The sequence below is a fragment of the Suncus etruscus genome, chromosome 1, assembly GCF_024139225.1.
Source record: "Suncus etruscus isolate mSunEtr1 chromosome 1, mSunEtr1.pri.cur, whole genome shotgun sequence".
Lineage (NCBI taxonomy): Eukaryota > Metazoa > Chordata > Mammalia > Eulipotyphla > Soricidae > Suncus > Suncus etruscus.
In genome coordinates, this window is record NC_064848.1 from 206,215,970 (window position 1) to 206,236,017 (window position 20,048).

Sequence of the window (20,048 nt, forward strand, 5' to 3'; positions counted from 1 at the left end):
GAAAAAAAAAAAAGAAAATTAAAAAAAGAAAATGAGGAAGAAGGTACTGGGTCTTATCCCTGGCACCCCATACGGTCCCCTAAGCACCTCCAGGAGTGATCCCTGAGCTCTGAGCCAGGGGTAAGCCCTGACCACTGCCTGGTATGGCCCAAATACAAAAAACAAAAACAAAAACAAAAACTGTTTGGAGCTTGAGTGATAATAAAGCAGGCATGGCACTTGCATTACATACAGCTGACCTAGGTTCAACCCTTGGCATCCCATTGGGTCACCTGAACACTGCCAGGAGTGATCCCTGAGCACAGAGTCAGGAGTAACCCCTGAGCACTGCCAGGCATGGCCATAAAACAAACAAATAAAAAAAAAAAAGATTAAAGGGGCCGGGAGAGATAGCACAGCAGCATTTGCCTTGCAAGCAGCCAATCCAGGACCAAAGGTGGTTGGTTCGAATCCCGGTGTCCCATAGGGTCCCCCGTGCCTGCCAGGAGCTATTTCTGAGCAGACAGCCAGGAGTGACCCCTGAGCACCGCCGGGTGTGGCCCAAAAACCAAAAAAAAAAAAAAAAAAAAAGATTAAAAAGATCAAACTGGGGGCCAGAGAGAGAGCACATGGTAGAGCATTTGCCTTGACATGGGACCAAACTGGGTTCAATTCCTGGCATCCCATATGGTCCTCCAAGCCTGCCAGGAGCGATTTCTGAGCGCAGAGCCAGGAGTAACCCCTGAGCACTGCCAGGTGTGACTCAAATCCAAAAAAAAAAAAAAAAAAGAATCAAACTCAGGATCTGGGCACTGGGAGCCCCTGCAGCACTGTGAGGTAAGGAGAGACATGGGGTCAGAGGCCAAAGGTCAAAGGGCAGACACAGGAGCAGCTGGAAGGGCTCGGTGGACCAGGTGTCTGGAAGGCTCTGGAAAGCCTCCGCTCTGTTGCAACCCTCTGGGGAAGTGACCACAGGACAAGTGAGTGAATCAGCTGGGGGGAGAACAGGGGCGGCCAGCGCCATCTACCACAGCAGTCCCCAGACTTCAGTTCCCCGAAGATGTTCCATCTGCCAGGAGTGGGGGCAGGAGAAAGGGGAAACACTGCCTTAAAATTTTCAGGGATGTGGATGTAAATAGTGTCCCACCCCCAGGAAGTTGCATAGTCCTGAGCTGTGAGAAGCATCCCAGAAGTGGCTTCTGATGGTCACATTCCTGGGGCCCCCAGGCCCCCCCTTCTCCCCTCAGTGCCCCCCTGCATCTGGAGAAAAGTCTCCATTTTATCCTTCTTTTTAAGTTTTTGGGCCACACCCAGTGGTGCTCTGAGCTCAGGAATCACTCTGGGTAGGCTTGGGGGACCTTTTGGATGCTGGGGATCAAACCCGGGTTGGCCACATGCAAGGCAAACATGCTCCTCACTGTGCTGTCGTTCCAACCCCAAAGTCTGCACTTTTCTGATGCACTGGACTGAGGCACACTGAGTGAGGGGCTCTGGTGGGTGAACTGAGGGAACAGGACCTCCACCCACAGGTACCTGCCTGACCCCCAGGTATTGCAGTGCCTCAAAAGCTTCGTGTTGGAGACCAGGGCAACCCCAGGTATAAGCAGATGGTCCAGTTCTCTGGCCTGAGCCACCATCCCCCTCCCTGGACAATGAGTCCCCCCAGGTCCCCAGAAATTGTGTTTCAGCCCTTGCAGCTCTGACTGAGGCAGAACAGCAGGTTCCTGGAGGCCTTGGGTCTTAGCATACTCTGCTCCCCTGATTAATGGCCCCTGGGGGCCATCCCGGTTCAGGCCTGTGAGTCAAAACTGGGACTACTATGGGTTGGGCCAGACCCACTCCCACTTCCTCTTCTGCCCCAACCTGCTGGGAAGGTGCTTCTGCCTCTCCCCTACTGTCCCCACCCCTGCTCGCTCCCTGACCCCCCCACCTGTCTTCACCCCAGGATGACCTGAGGTTATTGTCCTGTCCAGTCCCAGCCATAAACAGAGTGGGGAGGCCAGAGTGATAGCACAGCGGTAGGACATTTGCCTTGCACAATGCGGATATGGGCCTGGATGTACCTTGGTTCAATCCCGGGTATCCCATATGGTCCCCAGATCCTGCCAGGAATAACCCCTGAGTGTTGCCAGGTGTGGCCCAAAAACCAAATAAATAGAGTGAGGGTACATCTCTCCCCCCTCCCCCCAGGAAAGTGAGTCCTGGGCGCTGTGTTCTGGGTGAGGGCTGAGCAGATCAGGCAGGGGTGAGGCTCCCCATTTCCATTTCTTTTCTCCCTTTTTATGTTTTGGGGCCATACCTGGATGACTCCTAGATCTGTGCTCAGGGATCACTCCTGGCGGTGCTCAGGGGACCCTATGGAGTATCAGGGATCGAACCTGGATTGGCTGCATGCTAGACACGTGTCCTCCCCACTGTCCTGTCTCTCCTGATTCCCCAATTTGTACCCACAAGGCCTGCTAGGAACTTTCTCATTCCCCAACATCACAGCATCAACAGGAACCTTCGAGAGTAATGGAAGGAAGGAGAGAGAGGGCTGGACACTGGGGTTCTGGGCACCTGGCCTGGCCTCCCTTTGCCAGCAGGTTGCTATGGACCCCCCCAAAACTTCAGACTCCAACTTCTAGAGGCTGTGATGTGAGGAGGAGGTTATCTGCATGGAACAGGTACCCAAGACCCCAGACACGGAGAAGAGCCTCAAGCCAGACCCCCTGCATGGCAAGAGCTGACCTTGGAGTCTGGAGCACTGATCAAAGGGCACCACATGGCCAGACCGGGTTCAGATACCTGCACACTTGACCCGCCTCTTCCTTCCCACAGTCTGCAGAGGAGAGACTCCAAGGGAGACATGACCAGTGTCCGGGAAAGCTCAACCCAGGGTAATGGACAGCTGGAGGGGGGCAGGTCAGCTCAGCCGGCCACAGGTCGCCTGTCACAGAGAAAACTGGGGCCCCAGGACCCCTACCCCCACACCGAGGGCCCAGCCCAAGCCCAGCTGGCATGAAAGCGGCCACTCTGTCCTCTACAGGTGAAGGGGCCACGGGTGGCGCCGGGCCTAACTCCAGGACTCTGAGGAGCTGGAGTCGGCTCATATTGGTCACATATCAGCTTCCAGCCACGATTTTTTGATTTTTTGCAGGAGGGAAACAGGCTTTGGGGAGGGTGCACTGAGGCAGGCCACCCTGGGTTTCACTGCTGGCACCAAATCTGTTTCCTGAGCCAGGAGGAAGCCCTAAGCTCGGCCAGGTGTGGCCCTACCCCCCAAAAGAATAACAAATTCGGGGGGCCCATCCCGGGCTGAGCGTGGGGCCGACAGACCCAGGGAGTGAGACTGTGCCCGCAGAGCCAGCACAGGGGCGAGTGAGGCAGGCAGGGCGCTGTGGGCAGTGGTGGGCATGGAAAAGCCCTGGCCCAGGGGCCGGCTCCCCATCTGGCCGGCCAGGAGAGAGAGCTGGCCGTGTCCACCGGAGGGAGGGAGGGACGGAGGAAGGTGGGGCGCTGGGAGCAGGCGGGGAGCCCTGCCCTGCCCTGCTGTGCCCTCTGCCCCCGCGCACCCTGCCGGGAAACCCTGATCCTGCAGCTGCTCAGCGCCAGCCCAGAATAGCTGCTTTCCGGGCAGGGCTGGGCCGGGAGGCCCGCGGGACGCTGCGGGGAACGCGCCGGGCGGGCGCAGGGCCGGGGAGGCTCGGGGCCGGCGTGCCAGGAGGGGTGCGCGGGGCGCGGGGCGCTGGGGACGCCCGGAGGGGCCTGGCCGAGTGGGGCTTGGCCGCTGCCGGCAGGCGGGGGATCCCGGGCGGGCTTGGGGCCAGGCTGGGGCGGGGACCTGAGGCCAGAGCCCAGCGCTGATGCAGGGCCGAGGAATCCACAGCTGGCGGCGAGGCCTTCCCGGCCACGTGGCCCTGGACTGAGGAGCATCAACAGCCGAGGGGCCCCTCTGCACCCCCTGTCCAGCTTTGCTCCAGCCCCCTGGGAACCTCGGCCGGAGAGAGGCTGGAAGATACAGGACCGGCCCCTGCTCGAGCACAATGCCCAGGGGACCCTGTCTAGGGTGGCCCTGCCAGACTCAGTTTCTTCTTCTGCATGCCCTGATGTGTCAGCAGCTTCTCGCAGGCTCAGCAGGCTGGAAATAGAACCCCACGTCACAACCCCGAGTTTGGGTCCCCTTGTCCTCACCCCCTCCTTGCACTGGGGGTCTGGGTTCCCCCTTTCTGGTCAGTCAGCCCTGCCCTCCCTGCTCCCCTGGGGTGCCCCAAAGCCTCCCCCACTGTCTCCCACAAAGGAGGAGGCCCTGACTTATGGTGAGACCCTGCAGGGATCCCTCCCAGGCCCAGGCCCCGGGCCAAAAACAAGGCCGAGGGGCAGGGCCATGCGGTGAGTCAGCCCCTCTGGCTTCCCTGGAGCGTGCCCGACTCTATGTGTAGTCTGCACCCTGGGGACCTGGAAATGGCTGTGGGGCTGGGGGCACTACCCAGGCTTCGGTGCTCCGGGCCAGGAAGGGGTTCCCGCTGCCGCCCCTCCACCTCCTGTGTGGAAACCCAGCGAGCTCCGGGCTTCAGACCAGCAATGCCCTGCAACAGGGCAGGCCTGGCTTTACTGTAACTGCCTGGCCTGATGCCTGCTGCTTGTCCTGTGGTTGGGCCGAAAAGCGAGAGGGGGGAGAGGAGCGAGAGAGAAGAAAGGGGGAAAGCGAGAGAGCGGAGAGAGGAGAAAGAGAAAGAGAAAGGAAGTGGAGAGAAGAGAGAGTGGAGAGAGAGGAGAAAGAAAGAGAAAGAGGAGAGAGAAAGAATGGAGAGGAGAGAAAGAAAGAGAAAGGAGAGAGGGGAGAGAGAGAGAGAGACAGAGAGACAGAGACAGAGAGAGCGCAGGGTGGGTGAGTTGGCCGGCACGGGAGAAACTGAGGGAAGGCATTACTGCATTGAGGACACACTTAGCAAGCCAGGTGGGCATCCTGGAAGTGGCTGTTGTGTGGTGCCTGATTCCTAAAAGCCAGATTACTCCCTGGAAGCAAGATGTGTTGTGCAGGGCCCCAAAGGCCCTGACACCCCAGGGCTCAGTAAACTGGCTCTGGTTGAGGGAGGAGGGATCTTGGGGTCAGGCAATGGGAAGCTACACCTGGGGACCCCCCCCCCTTGTCGGAAGCCTGGAGGCAGCAGTTTAGAGACCCAGGGCCTCTCTCAGCTGCTTGGGGGTGGTGGCCCCTAATCCCTCCCCACAGCTGGCCTCCTGCGTGGGAAGGGGGGGGTAGCAGCGAAAGGGGGTGTCTCCTCTACCCGCAGGCGGTGAGCCCCTCCCCTAGGCCTGCAGGTTTCTTCTCAGCACTCAGCTGACTTCCTGTGAGCCCCGGGGCAGACCCTTCCTGTGCTTCAGGTAGAAACTGAACCTCCCCCCAAGTCGGCTGGCGCCTCTGGGATCAGGGGCTGGGTCTGCTGTGCCTTGGCCCAGCACTGAGGGTCTCTGGTCCCGAATCCAGGGCAGCCCACCTGCTCTGGCCACAGGGTCAGCAGCGGCGGGGCTGCCTGCCTGACTTCCCTCTGTCTGCAGTGACATTGCCGAAGGCCTGGGGCCCGGCCAGCTCTCTAGGCTGGCCTGCTCCCGCCAATCTCTACCCGGAGAGGCTCCCAGGAGCGTCCCCTGTGTGCTGGGTCATATGAGGCTACAGGATTGCAGGACCAGGATGTCACCGTCCTGCGGGAACAGTCTGCAGGGGACAGCTGCGGATGGGACTTGCTCTGGAGGTCTGAGCTGGCCCCTCGGGCCATGGGGCAGCTCCCACTATGTTCCCTCCCCCACCTTGCAGCTACCAGCAAATGCAGCACACCTGCTTAGGCCTTTCCCTGAAGGACACAGGGAAGAGAAAACCTGCATATGCACAAGTCTGAGCATGTGCGCATATGTGTACATGTATGTGCATGCATGTGCACATGTGTGTGTGTGCTCTGAGATCCCAGTGACTGTCTGGCAATCCTGTGTGAGGCTCCAGGTGTTCCTGGAACCTGGGATTGTGGCTTCTTTGCTAGGTGGGTGGATCTTATGGAGAGGGGGACATTGCTGACAAGGGAGCTGACAAGTGATCAGCTCTGCTCTAGCATAACTCCCAGGAAGGGGAGACCTCAGGACACAGATGTACGTATCCAGGGATGAAGTCCACACAGATGGGGCTGGGGCTACAGGGATGCCCCCCCCCAGGAATGCTGAGCCTCCCATCACCCTCTGAAAGCAGCCAGAAAGGGGGCATCTGCCCTTGAGATGTCCAGGCACCCTGACTTCAGGGCCTGGCCTAGGCGCAGGGGAGCGTCCGCGTCTGGGGTTTGAAGAGGTTCCAAATAGGAAGGGGAAGTCGGTTCAGGAAAAGGCGGAGGAAGCAGTGAGAGGGTGCACAGGCAGGGCAGGGGGGCGGGGAGACGCTTCCTCAGTGGCAGGAAAGGGAAGGCAAACAACGGACAGACTGGAGGACTGGGCTGCGTGGGGTGCCTGGGGGACGAGGCCTGACTGGGGCCAAAGTAGAAACCCTGCTCAGCATGTGTGGTACCTGGGTGGGACCAACCCTAGCTCCATCCTGCATCAGTGAGTGGGATCCCAGACACCCTAAGAAAGTGCACTCCCCAATTCTGTAACAAGCACAATGCTCACAAGAGTGTCTGGAATTAAAAAAAAAAAGAGAGAGAGTGTCTGGAATTGGGGCTGGAGTGATAGGACAACAGGAAGGGCGTTTGCCTTGCACACAGCCAACCGGGTTTGATTCCCAGCAACCCAGAGATTCTCGTGTGCACCACCATCCTGAGTGAAAATAAGAAGCGAGCAGAAGTCAAATCTGAGCACAGAGCCAGGAGTCAGCCCTGAGCCCCGCCTGGCAGCTCCCAGAATAAACCAAAAGAAGCCTAATGTCAGGAGGACCAAGGAGTCCAGGGCTGGCTGGTTCCAGAGAGATCCAGGCAATGCTGATAAAAACCAGTAACAACCCCCTTACATGCCTCAACTTCACAGGCAGGAATACAGTAAAGACCAAAGTGCCTTCCCTGGGGTCGGAGTGATAGCACAGCAGTAGGATGTTTACCTTGCATGCGGCAGACCTGGGACGGACCCAGGTTCAATCCCCGGCATCCCATATGGTCCCTGAGCCTGTCAAGAGTGATTTCTGAGTGCAGAGTCAGGAGTAACCCCTGAGTGCTGCCGGGTGTGGCCCCAAAACAAAATAAACAAAATATATGCAAAAAAAAAAAAAAATACAAAGTGCAGGGGCCGGAGAGATAGCATGGAGGTAAGGCGTTTGCCTTTCATGCAGGAGGTCATCGGTTCGAATCCCGGCGCCCCATATGGTCCCCCGTGCCTGCCAGGAGCAATTTCTGAGCCTGGAGCCAGAAATAACTCCTGAGCACTGCCGGGTGTGACCCAAAAACCACAAAAAAAAAAAAAAAAATACAAAGTGCCTTTTGTGCCCTGCTGAGGCTCCTCTCCAGGCAGGGGGACTGGGGACAGACACCCCAGATTCTGCAAAGCCTGGGCTTGCACGGGACATGGCACATGCTCTTGGAACCAGAGAATTCCCTAAACCTACCGGCATCCAGAACAGTGCTCGGCATTCATGAGGCCAGCCCAGAGGACAGAGCCGGTACTTGGCACGTGTCAGATCTGGGATCCATTTTCAGGTCCACATGTCCCGGCCCCAGCACCTCAAGTACCACCCAGGGAGGCCCCCAAATATCAACAGTTCTGCCCATGCCTTGTCCTCCCACAAAACTATGAAACGGGCAGAGAGATAGCATGGAGGTCGGGTATTTGCCTTGCATGCAGAAGGACGGTGGTTCGAATCCCAGCATCCCATATGGTCCCCCGTGCCTGCCTGGGGCTATTTCTGAGTGCAGAGCCAGGAGTAACCCCTGAGCACTGCAGTATGTGACCCAAACACCAAAATAAACAAGTAAATAAATAAATAAAGTATGAAACACACAGAACATTCTAGAGGACGGTGGAGGCCCAGGAGACGGTGGGTCTTGGGGGTGGTATTCACTATCATGTATCACCCCATGGAGAAAGCTTCTCCTGCCTGTCCAAGGCACAATAGCAGACAGAACTTCTCACCCTCCTGCTCCCCTCATCTCCAGCAATCTTCCCTCTCCTGGGCATCCAGCCTGGGCTCCCGCAGCCCCAAGGTCTCCCATGCCAGTTGGCGAGCCTGGTGGGGTGGCCCTTGTTGGGCTTCCTCCCTCCCCCGCTTGAACGGACCAGCCCATCTGGGCTCCAGCTCGGGCTGGTCCAAGGTCCCTGCTGCAGCTGGGGCCTTGGCTGACCTTCTCAGCCTCTTCTCCGGACGGGCCAGACCAGGCCCTCCTGGGGGCTCCCCCACTTCCCTCAATGCCTCTGGCAGCAGCCTGGTCGGTGGGGGGGGGGGGGGTCCTTGCTGAAATCCAGCCAAAACCCCAGAGTGTTGGCCTGGAAAGTTGCAGTGCCCGAGCTGGGGAGACTCAATGAGTGTGTGGGGCCGTGTCTGCAGCCATTGACTGTCCCCATCCTGTAGGTCACGCCGCTGGCTGGGCTCCGGGGCTCCTCTGAGGAGCCTTGCTGCCAGATCCCCTGGTTTGCTTTTCACGTGATGCCAAGTGGCAAGGACCAGGGCTTCGAGCAGGCGGCCCCCTGCAGCCTTCCCTTCCAGACAGTTCCAGGGCAGCCAAGAGGCCCAGGGGACAGTGCAGGGTGATGGCCGTAGGAGAAACAGGCATGCTGGTGGCAAGAGGCCTAAACTTCCCTTGGGATGTCCAGTCCTGAGCACCTAAGGCTCCCCCCAACACACACAACACACACACACACACACACACACACACACACACACACACACATACACAGAGAGAGAGAGAGAGGAGAGAGAGAGAGAGAGAGAGAGAGAGAGAGAGAGAGAGAGAGAGAGAGAGAGAGAGAGAGAGAGAGAGAGAGAGAACGTGGTGCCCCCCAGAGATTACCCACAGCCCAGGTGCATGGGGGAAGGTCCAGGCTGGCTCCCAGGGCTGACACATATGGACCCTCTGGTGGGTTGGAGAGCAGGTCCCACGCCCCAGAACTAAGGGGTCTCTCAAGGTGGAGATAGGTGAGGGGCACTGACTCAGGTCACCTGAGTGCACGGGGCAGCCACAGACCTTGCAGGCTCCTGCCGCCTCTGCTGGGCTACTCCAACCTGCAATGCCAGGTCAGAGGGGCAGTGAGGGGAAGGTGCATTTCAGGGAACTACCCAAGTGCTCTTCATACAGACACAGGTGCTGAAAATAGAGGATGCCAACCAGAGCAGGTTTGACCTCTGGCAGCTTACATGGGCCTTGAGCAAAGTCCTGAGCACCATAAGGCGTTTGCCTTTCATGCACAGGATCGGTGGTTCGATCCTGAGCGCTGCCCGGTGTGACCCAAAAACCCAAAAACAAAAAGAAAAAAAAAGAAAAGACTCAAATAAATACCTTTGTTCCCTTTTTTTTTTTTTGGCCACACCCTGTGATGCTCAGGGGTTACTCCTGGCTCTGAGCTCAGAAATCTCTCCTGGCTTGGGAGACCATATGGAATGCTGGGGATTGAACCCAGGTCTGTCTTGGGTCAGCTGCATGCAAGGCAAATGCCCTATCGCTGTGCTATTGCTCTGGCCCTTTTCCTTCACTTCTTTATTTTCTTTTTCTTGTTGTTCTTTTTTTTTGGGGGGGGGCCAACCCAGAGGTGCTCGGGGGTTCCTCCTGGCTCTACACTCAGAAATCACTCCTGGCAGGCTCAAGGGACTATATGGAATGCTAGGGATCGAACTTGGGTAGACTGCATTCAAGGCAAACACCCTCCCCGCTGTGCTCTCTCTCAGGCATGGTTTTTTGGGTTTTGGGTTTTGAGCCACACCCAGCAGTGCTCAGGACTCCCTGCTGGCTGTGTGCTCAGGGACGACTGAGCTCTGTGCTCAGATTCACTGTTGCTCTGTGCTTGGGACTCACTCCTGGACCTATGCTCAGGCTCACTTCTGGAAGGGCTCAGGGAACTAACTCTGTGGGCCAGGATGAAGACCAGGTCAGGGCCCTGAGAGAGAGCACAGCGGCGTTTGCCTTGCAAGCAGCCGATCCAGGACCTAAGGTGGTTGGTGCCTGCCAGGAGCTATTTCTGAGCAGACAGCCAGGAGTAACCCCTGAGCAACGTCGGGTGTGGGCCCCCCCCCCCAAAAAAAAAAAAAGACCAGGTCAGCCCTATGCAGGGGGTGTGCTCTCTAGGGCCGAATCACTCCTGCTGAAACCCACTGCAGCCATTCCTCAATGGCCCTGGTACCTGTAACTGCATGACTTTATTTCCATGTCCCTTCCACTCTGCCCCTTGGGTACACCTAGTTGATACGGAGATAGATACGGTAATGATGAAAAGAATCACAGGCATCTTCATTTCCTGTGCAGATCAAAGTGACACTCGCGGGCCCGGAGAGATAGCACAGCGGCGTTTGCCTTGCAAGCAGCCGATCCAGGACCAAAGGTGGTTGGTTCGAATCCCGGTGTCCCATATGGTCCCCGTGCCTGCCAGGAGCTATTTCTGAGCAGACAGCCAGGAGTAACCCCTGAGCACTGCCAGGTGTGGCCCAAAAACAAAAACAAAAAAAAAAAAAAAAGTGACACTCGCTCTAGGCTGAGACTAGCTCAGGGGTCAGGCACAGCCTAGACATGTGAGGTTCCAGGTTGGATCCCTGGCCGGCTGCCACTGCCGTAAGCCACAGACCTGAGCCCTGGCAGCTTTCACCTCTCCGTGGCCCCGGTAGAAAGAAGTTCTGTTTTCTCTCCTGCAGCCTTTTAGGAGGCCTGCAAAAACTTGTCACAGGGACAGACCCTGAGCCAGGGAGCTGCTCCCACATACTGAAGTGTGTTGGTGTCCCAAGTTCTATCCCTGAACCACATGATCCAAGCACCGGAGAGTACTGAGCCGGGAGTCACCCTTCACTACCACCAGGAGAGGTTCCAAAACCAAGATCAAGAGATGGATGATATCACATGGGCCCGGAGAGATAGCACAGCGGCGTTTGCCTTGCAAGCAGCCGATCCAGGACCAAAGGTGGTTGGTTTGAATCCCGGTGTCCCATATGGTCCCCGATGCCTGCCAGGAGCTATTTCTGAGCAGACAGCCAGGAGTAAACCCTGACACCGCTGGGTGTGGCCCACCCCCCCCCCAAAAAAAAAGAGATGATAGCACAGCAGGGAGGGCATTTGTCTTGCAGGTGACCCACTCGGGTTCCATCTCTGGCATCCCATATGGAGCCCTGAGCACAGAGCCAGGTGTAATTCCTGAGCATCGACAGGGACGGCCTCCCAAAAATACACAAAATAAAAAAGAGATGAGGGACTGGGACTGTAGCAATAATACAGTAGGGAGGGTATTTGTCTTGCATACGGCAGACCTGGGTTCTATTCCCAGCATCCTATACGGTCCCTCCAGCACTTCTGGGAGTAAGCCCTGTGCGCCACTGAATATTTTTTGGGGGGTAGGGTTGGGGGAGAAGCAGCAGCTTGCATCCCTACATGTGTCTCTGAGCCCAAGGCATTGTGATCCCAGACACAGGCCACGTGCCAGGGAGGCTGCACGCAGATGGCTGGTCCCGTCCCGAGGCCGTCCAGGCCTGGGCTGTTGCTTAAGGCTGTGCTGCAATCGGGAGCCCTGAGGAGTGGGAAGTCCAGAGTTCTCTCCATTTCTGGGAACAGCCCCCCGCCCCCTCCTGGCACCCGCTCCACTGGCAGCCTCCTGACACGGGTCAGGCTCACTAGCCCGCCCAAGGATTTCACAAAGGCCTGGCCTGTTCCCAGCACAGCTGGGAGGGTTCAGCCCCAGGGGGAGCAGGGAGACACCAGGCCACCTCCTCCCTGGCCCCCCACTGTCCTGTCTTCCACCGGAGCCCGGCATGGGGGAGGGCCTCACTTGTCCCTGCTTGTAGCAGCCACTGCAGAGAAATCTCAGAGGGAGGGTCAGCCGGGCTGCAGGGCAAATGCCAGGTCTCAGGAGAAAGGGGCATCCAGACTGGTGTCCTACAAAGTTGCCCAGTGCTCTGAGATCTGCGGTCATTCGGATACCCAAAGAGTCCTCAGGGACCTATTGCAGAACAGCTGGGACTGGAACTTCAGGGTCCTTCCGCTCAGCCCCTGGGGGACTCGGCTGTAGGATTGGGAATGGGGGTATTGGGAGGTGGAGGTGGAAGTGTGGAACTGAAGCCAGAGCCACAGTGCTCGTTCTCTCTCTCTCTCTCTCTCTCTCTCTCTCTCTCTCTCTCTCTCTCTCTCCTCCCTCTCTCTCTCTCTCTCTCTCTCTCTCCTTCTCCCTCTCTCTCTCTCTCTCCTTCTCCCTCTCTCTCTCTCTTTCACACACATATGCTAGTGCATGCAGCCCTGGAAGCACCCACCTTGGGCTCAGGCCTCAATTTCTCTGTCTCTGACATGGGCACCTTCTCTGGCCCCGAAGCCCTGGTTCACCAGTCACTGAGTGTGGATGGAGTGCCCAGGGGCCAAACTGCTCCTCGCTGCGCAGAGAGAGGGCAGAATGGGCAGCTGGGTGATGGTAGGGCACAGATGGACTGAGGACCGACAGAAGCCGCCTGGAAGCTCCGAGCATCCTGCATGGACTCTCTGAAGTGCTTGGTCTCTGAGGTTGCCCCCACGAAATCTTGGGAAAGCCTTAACTAGCAGGCCCCACTCCACCGAGCTCCCTGCCACAGGTGTGCACAGGAACGAGGGATACCGGGGGAGGCGGGGATTGCCCCGAAGAAGGTGCCAGGCAGGATCCCTGGACAGAGAGAGCCGGAGGCGTTCTGGAGAGAGTGAGCAAGCCAGGGAGGTGCCAGCCCGGAGCCCGGAGCCCAGAAACGGTGGGTGAGCAAAGGGGGAAGATCTGGGCCAGGCGAGCATCCTCCCCTGCAGAGGTCAATGATCCCCGCCTGACGCCCGGCTCCCTGCCCCCTCCCGCTGGCCCCGGGAGCCCCGGCTGGCCGGTCCACCCTCTCGCCTCCGTCTCCGCCCCCCGCCAGAGGGAGGTGCGCCTGGCAGCCTCCCGGCCCAATTTCCTGGCACTCGGCTGAGAATAAACAGCTCTGAGCGCCTGTCATCCCGCCGCCATGGCAACCGGCTCCGCGGGCGGCGGGGGCGTGGCCTGAGCATGGGCGTGGCTTAAAGGGGCGGAATCCGATCTGCCTGCGAGACTGGGAGTGGCCTAGCCGTCGTAGTGGGCGTGGCTTGTGGTGGGTGGGCGTGGTTGGCGCCGTCTGAGCGGGGCCGCGCACGCTCAGTTCGCCCGTGGCGGCGGCGCGGCCGGTCTGGAGGCGTCTCCCGCGGGCCCGGCGCGGGCATTCTTCGCATAGCTCGGCCGGGGCTCCCGGGGTCCGGGAAGCGGCTCTTCCTGGCAGCCGCAGCCTGCAGCGACCGCTCGCTCGCTCCTTCGCTCTGCCGGCCCGGCCCGGCCGGGCAGCCCTCCGGCCTCGGCCCTGGAGCTGTGCGTGAGCCCGGACTCCAGCCGCCCCTGGCCGCCTCTCCCGCGGTCCTGCCCGGCCGGCTGCCTGCCTGTCGCCCCTCGCCGCCTCGTGTCCCCCACTCGGGCTCCCCCGACCAGGCCTTGGGCTGCCCACTACTACCCAGTATTTTCTTTCCTTCCTTCCTTCCTTCCTTCCTTCCTTCCTTCCTTCCTTCCTTCCTTCCTTCCTTCCTTCCTTCCTTCCTTCCTTCCTTCCTTCCTTCCTTCTTTCCTTCCTTCCTTCCTTCCTTCCTTCCTTCCTTCCTTCCTTCCTTCCTTCCTCCCTCCCTTCTTTCTCTTTCCTTCCTTCCTTCCTTCCTTCCTTCCTTCCTTCCTTCCTTCCTTCCTTCCTTCCTTCCCTCTCTCCCTCCCTCCCTTCTTTCCTTCCTTCCTTCCCTCCCTCCATTCTTTCTTTCTTTCCTTCCTTCTTTCCTTCCTTCCTTCCTTCCCTCCCTTGTTTCCTTCCTTCCCTCCCTCTCTCCCTTCCCTCCCTCCCTTCTTTCCTTCCTTCCTTCCTTCCTCCTTCCCTCCCTCCCTTCTTCCTTTCCTTCCTTCCCTCCTTCCTTCCTTCCCTCCCTTCTTTCCTTCCTCTTTCCTTCCCTCCCTCCCTCCCTCCCTCCCTCCTTCCCTCCCTCCCTTCTTTCCTTTTTTCCTTTTCTTTCTCCCTCCCTCCCTCCCTCCCTCCCTCCCTCCCTCCCTCCCTTCCTTCCTTCCTTCCTTCCTTCCTTCCTCCCTCCCTCCCTCTTGCAGTGCTCAGGGGTTAGTGCTGACTCTATTCAGGAATTACTCCTGATGCTACTTGTGGGACCATATGGCTATCGTGTTGGGTTGTTGGGGACTGAACCCAATTGCGCAAGGCAATTACCCTTCCTGCAGTACCATCAGACCAGCCCATGTGGTTTCTTTGGTGCCAGACTCATAATAGGGCTCAGAATCGCTGACCCCTCCTTTCCAGCATGCCTGTCATCCCTGTCAAACCCAGGGATGCTCCAGGAGTACTCACCAAAAATTTTGGAATCTTGGAGCCAGATAGCACAGCAGGCTTTTGCCCTGCATGTGGCTGACCCAGGGTGGACCCGGGTTCAATTCCTGGCATTCCATATAGTTCCCCAAGCCTGCCAGGAGTGATTTCTGAGCTCAGAGCCAGGAGTAACCCCTGAGCGCTGCCAGGTGTGGTCCAAAAACCAAAAAAAATTAAAAAAGAAAGAAAAGAAAATCTTAGAACCAGGAGCCCCAAGTCCTGGGGTGGCAGGGAATTTGCCTTCCTAGCATAGTTTCTGCAAATGGGTGGGAGGGGGTCCTGGGGAGACCTGCATGACTGTCACCCCATTAGGGCCTGTCCTGGGCCAGTGCCGGAAAAGTACTTCCTTACAGGACCCGCTTCCTTGTCTGCAAAGCTGTGTGTGTGTGTGGGGGGGGCGGTGTTCATGGAGAATGCAGGCCCAGCCCCTACAATGGAGAGACCCAGAAAGGTCTAGGAGAGGGGCCGGAGATATAGCATGGAGGCAAGGCATTTGCCTTCATGCAGAAGGACAGTGGTTCAAATCCCGGCCTCCCATATGGTCCCTCATGCCTGCCAGGAGTGATTTCTGAGCGTAGAGCCAGGAGGAACCTCTGAGCGCTGCCGAGTGTGACCCAAAAAAACATAACCAAACTAAAAAGGTCTAGGAGGAGGTTGGAGCGCCTAGGACTCTGCACTCATTGAAGCCTCTGTCTGATTGTCCTGTATGCCTCTCAGCAGGCCACTGGGAAGCTGGTGGCCTCCGTGCAGGGACCCAGACTAGGGCAAGTTGACGTTCGGTCAGTTCCCACGCTCTGCTACTGGGAGACAATTCTGTCCTCTTGCCTGACTCTGCAGGGGCAGGGCACCAGTGGCACCAGTGGCCTGACATCCCCTGGCCACTCAGTGGCCTTGTGCCCAGCCTGGCCCCTTGTCATGGTGGCGTATTTTTCCCCAAAGTCTTGGAACGGGGAGAGAAAACTGTTTATTTACTCTCTGGTCTGGCGCACGGGTGACCTAATCAGGTGCAGGTGGGTGCAGGGCATGGGCTGAAGGGCCGGGCTGGAGAAGAGCCACTCAGGACTTCTGCAGGCATGTGCACCCACCAGTTCCCTTCGACATGAACCCCAGTGCTGAACCCCTGGGGACGTGTATGCAGGAGTTTCCCCAGCAATCCCTATGGAAGCAAAGAGGTACTGGGCTCCCCAGTGCTGACCCCAATTGGCCCCCATCCCAGAGATGGATCCTGAATGCCTCTCAATCAGACTGAGCCCCCTTCTAGATACTGTAGAGTGTCTTCTATTTTCCCACATGCACTGTCTACTCAGGATACTCCTGGGAAGACAGGGGGCTCTCAGGTACCTGGGACTTGGGTGACTGAACCAGGCAATAGGAGGGCTCTAATGGGCCCCCTCACTGCTCAGAAAGGAGATGGAGCAGGGTTGGAGAGAGCAGAGGTTGTGAGGTGGGGATGGGGCTACCCCATCTGGGAACTGGGAACCAGCCAAGGTCATGGGGTCACAGCCCAGAACCTGGAGGGACATCTTCCTGGCACCCCTCAGGCCAGCGCAGCACCTTAGAAAGTCTTTACTGCAGGCAAGAAGTGCTCCAGGCCTCTAGGGCTTCCTCCGTAGTACTTGCTTTGCATAATTCTGGTCAGACCTGAATCAGAGGGGCAGGAATTACCTCTGGTCGGTGACTGGGTGACAGATGCTGGCAAGGTCGAGGGAGGGCCTAGGCTGCCTGAGGCCTCTGTGTGTGTGTGTGTGTGTGTGTGTTTGTGCCAGAGAGGAAACGGGTGTGTGTTTGGGGGGGAAGCAGGGGAGGAAAAGGCACCAGCCGCGGTTTTCATTAAAAAATAGTGCTCTTTATTATAAATTACAGAAAGACGTCTCTGAATATAAATATAAATATGTGCAAAGTCTGACTTGGATGGGTATTCTGTTCACTTCAAGCATCTCCCAACAGCCCTGAAGGCTCCGGGTAGGGTAGGAATAGGGTGGTGGTGGGAGGCAGGGAGATCTTTATAAAAGACAGAGATTGAGGCAGATTGTAAACATCATTACAAAACAAGAACAACAAAACTGAACAAAATGAGAGGAAAATAAAGACCACCCCAGCATACTGCTCTGCCCCCCTCCTGCAGCCCATACCTGATGCAGGAAACTCAGGTGTAGCCCCACAAACGTAGTTCTGGGACTGACATGGGCTGGGGGCAGTGGAGGGGATGGGTATCCACACCTCCCTGCCAGCACCCACAACCCCTCATAAGAGGAGAGTGGAGAGGGGACCTGGGGACCCGACTATGGCCTGAGGGCCACATCTGGTCAGACCCAGCTTTCCTGCAGACCAGATCTTGCCCCTTCCCCAGAACCTCACACACACACCTCGATGGGACGGACAGACGGACTAATTGGCTGAGTGCGTGGCTTGTGTGCCGGCCCCTGTCTCGAGACAGGGAGCATTTAAGGCAAAAATCCTCCCATGAGGCTGTAAGTGGGACCCCATCTCCTGTGGGGGGTCGGATGGGTCCCCACCTCTGCGCCCATCTCCCAGACACTGGGAGGTGTAACAAGGGCAGAGAGCAGAGGGCAACTGAGACAACCCACCAGCCTGACACCCCCGAACCCGGTGCCACTCCCCCTTAAAACGGAGGAAGGGCCTGCGTGGATTTGGTGTTATTCGCCAGCTGTAAGGCTCAAGCTGGGGGGGGACGTCTGGGCCCCTTCTCACGGGGCCTGGAAGTGTCCCCCTGGCCGCATCCTCGGCCAGTCTGCCGTTCCCTGGGGTCTCCCCAGGCTCCCTCTCTTCTCCACCCTTTCTCAGGCCCCTCAGGCCTGCTCGGGTTTAAAGCATCGTTTTAAACCAAATCAAAGAGCAAACAGAGTTCCGCTGGGACATTTGGAGATTCCCCGCAGCCTGGCAGACCTCAGAGTTCCACCCTGCCTCGGTCTCCCCACCTGGCGGCAGCTCCCCCAGCGGTTCCAGCGGTGCCCAGGATGGCTTGGAGGGGCGGGGAGGCAGCGGTCGCATCCTCCAGGAGGACCCCTCCCTGGCTCGCCCAGAGAGCGCAGGACCGACCATCCTGCTGAATGCTGAATTCTTGTGCTTCCTGCTGGATTTCTTGTGCGAGGGCACCCGGAGAGGCTGTGCTCCCCTCTTCACTGGCACGCCAGGGGCCGGGGCTCCTTAGAGCGGGGCGTCGTACTGGTCCAGAAACTCCCGGATGGGCCCGGGCAGCTGAGTGACCTTCTCGTAGGCGCCCAGGTGCCCGTTGACCGTCTTCCTGCAGAGATGCTGGAGCGTGGCCACGTTGGAGGACAGCGGCCGTCGCAAGACCAGGGGGATCTTTTCCCCACCCGAGTAGATGTAATAGGCCCTCCTGGGCTGGGTGTTCGTCCCCGGAGGCGGCTGCTCCGGCTCCTCCTCGGTCCCGGCCCCGGCCCCCGCAGAGGAGGAGGAGGATGTGGAAGGTTCGGGGGGCTCGGAGGCCGCAGCGGGCGCGCCCGGAGGCGGCATGTAATGATGCACCAGCTTGAGCACGCAGTCGAAGCGGGGCACGGACTGCGTGCTGCGGGGGTCGCTCTGCAGCGAGAAGCTGCCCCCCTCGCACTGGATGCGCAGGTTCTTGGTGCCCGACTGGGTCTTGACGCTGAGCGTGAAGAAGTGGCGCTGGTCCGAGCTGTCGCGGATGAGGAAGGTGCCGGCCGGCTCGGCGCTCAGCAGCAGGTTGGCCTCGCCGCCCGTCACCGCGCTCCAGTAGAAGCCGCTCTCCTGCAGCTTGCGCACGGCGTTCACCACCAGCTGGTACTCGCTCTTGGAGCTGAAGGTCTTGAGGCGCAGGCTGGCGTCCAGGGGGCGGCTCATCCCGGCGGCGGGAAACTTGCTGTGGGTGACCATGGCGCACGGAGCCAGCGCGGGGCCTGCCCGGTGGCGGCGGCTGCAGCTGCTCGGCGGCGGCCTCCGCGCAGCGGCCGCTACTGCATCCCGGGGGGCTGCGGGGAGGAAGGCGCGTGAGTGAGCGAGTGCCAGGAACCCTCCAGCTTCCACCAGCGCGCACGGCCCCCCTCGATCGTGGCCTCCCGAGAACCTTCCCACCAGCACCGGCACCGGCACCGGCACCCACCGCGCCCCGGCTCGGTTCCCTACCCGGGGACCCGTGCGCAACCGCCCGTGCGCCCTAGGAGGGGAAGCCGGGGCCGGCTGGGAAAGTCGGGGCGCGGAAGTTGGGTCTCGGGAGCGCAGCCCGGCTGGGAAGAGCGAGCTCAGGGTTCCCCAGGGACGCCGTGGGCGCCGCTCAGGCCGTCCCGGGGCCCCGTGGGTGCCGGGGAGGGGGTTGGAGACGCGCGCAGCCCGACGGCTCCAGCTTGGGCATTCCGGGAACCCGGGATCTCCGGCTTCCGTCCGCCCGCCCGCCCGCCCGCCCGACTTCGGGGCGCTCCCTGCCGGGAATGACCCGGGAAGGGGAGGGGAGACGGAGGAGAAGAAGAGAGGAGGGAGGGAGGGAGGGAGGGGAAACCGGGAAAAGCTCCCAGGACCGGCCGCCCGTGCGCGCGCGCGCCCCTGGCCCGGCCGGCCGGCTGGCTGGCTGCCTTCTTGCCTTCCTCACCTGGTTCCAAACTGGACTCTCGGGCCTTGCTTGGGGCTGCGCCTCCGGGAGGGAACCCGGCCCGGCCCGGTGGCGCCCAGATGTGGGAGCGATCGGGCCCACAAAGGGGTGAGCGCGCGCGCTCGCTCGCTCGCGTGGCCCTGGGGCTCCGGCGGGGCGCCCGGCCTTGCGCCCCCCGGCTCGGCTTGGAGAGGGGCTGCGGGGGGAGCCGGAGCCGGAGTCGGAGTCGGACCCGGGCTGGGAGCCGGAGTGGCAGGAGCGGCTGGAGCAGGAGCAGGAGCAGCAGCAGCCGCGCCAGGAATCCGAGTCGGTGCCGCCTCCAAGGCCCCGCTCGCGGGTATATAGGCGGCCGGCGCGCCCCGCCCCGCCCCCCGATTCCTGGAACAGCCCGGCAGCCTTTCTTGTAATGTTTAGTCACTACTCGCGGCATGAAAGGCTACGCGCCGGCCAGGGGAGGGGCCGAGGCCGAGGCCGAGGGCGGGCCGCGAGCAGTCGGGGAGCCGGAGCCGGGCCGGGGCTGGAGGGGCCGGGGCTGGAGGGGCCGGGGCCCGGGCCGCCGCCACCGCCACCGCCGCGCGCCCAGACAAAGCGCCGCTCGGGGCTGGCCCGGCAGCTGCTGGGCACCGAGCCAGCCCCGGCGGCGCGTTCCTGGCAGCCGCCCGCCCTCCCTCCCTCCCTCCCCGCCTCTCCCTGCGCGCTCCGCCCCCCGCGGCCCATTCACACTTTCCCCCCCTTCGAAGAAGAGCCGCTTTCGGGCAGAGGCGGGCGGGGACGCCGCGCCCCGGAGCCGCACTTCCAGGAGGCGGCGCGCGCGGGAGAGGGAGGCTCGGTGGGGGCCGCGCCGGCGCTTCTCGGACCTCGCGTTCTCGGGGACACCCCTGGCCACCGTGCGGGCCTGCCAGGGCCACCCACTCTCCCACACCCCCAGGCCCAGGAGGCCCGGGCCTGCCCCCCCCCAGGGAGCTGGGGATCCCTCTC

General features: G+C 60.0%; 1 protein-coding gene across 1 annotated transcript; it reads right to left on the reverse strand.

Annotated features, from left to right (window-relative positions):
* Window positions 1–17,641: 17,641 nt before the first annotated feature.
* SOCS3 (suppressor of cytokine signaling 3) lies at window positions 17,642–19,178 on the reverse strand. Its single transcript, XM_049776830.1, has 2 exons — window positions 19,071–19,178; window positions 17,642–18,456 (listed from the first exon to the last, which is right to left on the reverse strand). Exon 2 carries the CDS (start codon window positions 18,359–18,361, stop codon window positions 17,651–17,653), a length of 711 nt encoding a protein of 236 aa, XP_049632787.1. The 5' UTR covers window positions 18,362–18,456; window positions 19,071–19,178; the 3' UTR covers window positions 17,642–17,650.
* Window positions 19,179–20,048: the final 870 nt, after the last annotated feature.

Bases quoted from the DNA above. Each gene is read 5' to 3' on its own strand.
- SOCS3 (XM_049776830.1), bottom strand. From the start codon at position 18,361: ATGGTCACCCACAGCAAGTTTCCCGCCGCCGGGATGAGCCGCCCCCTG.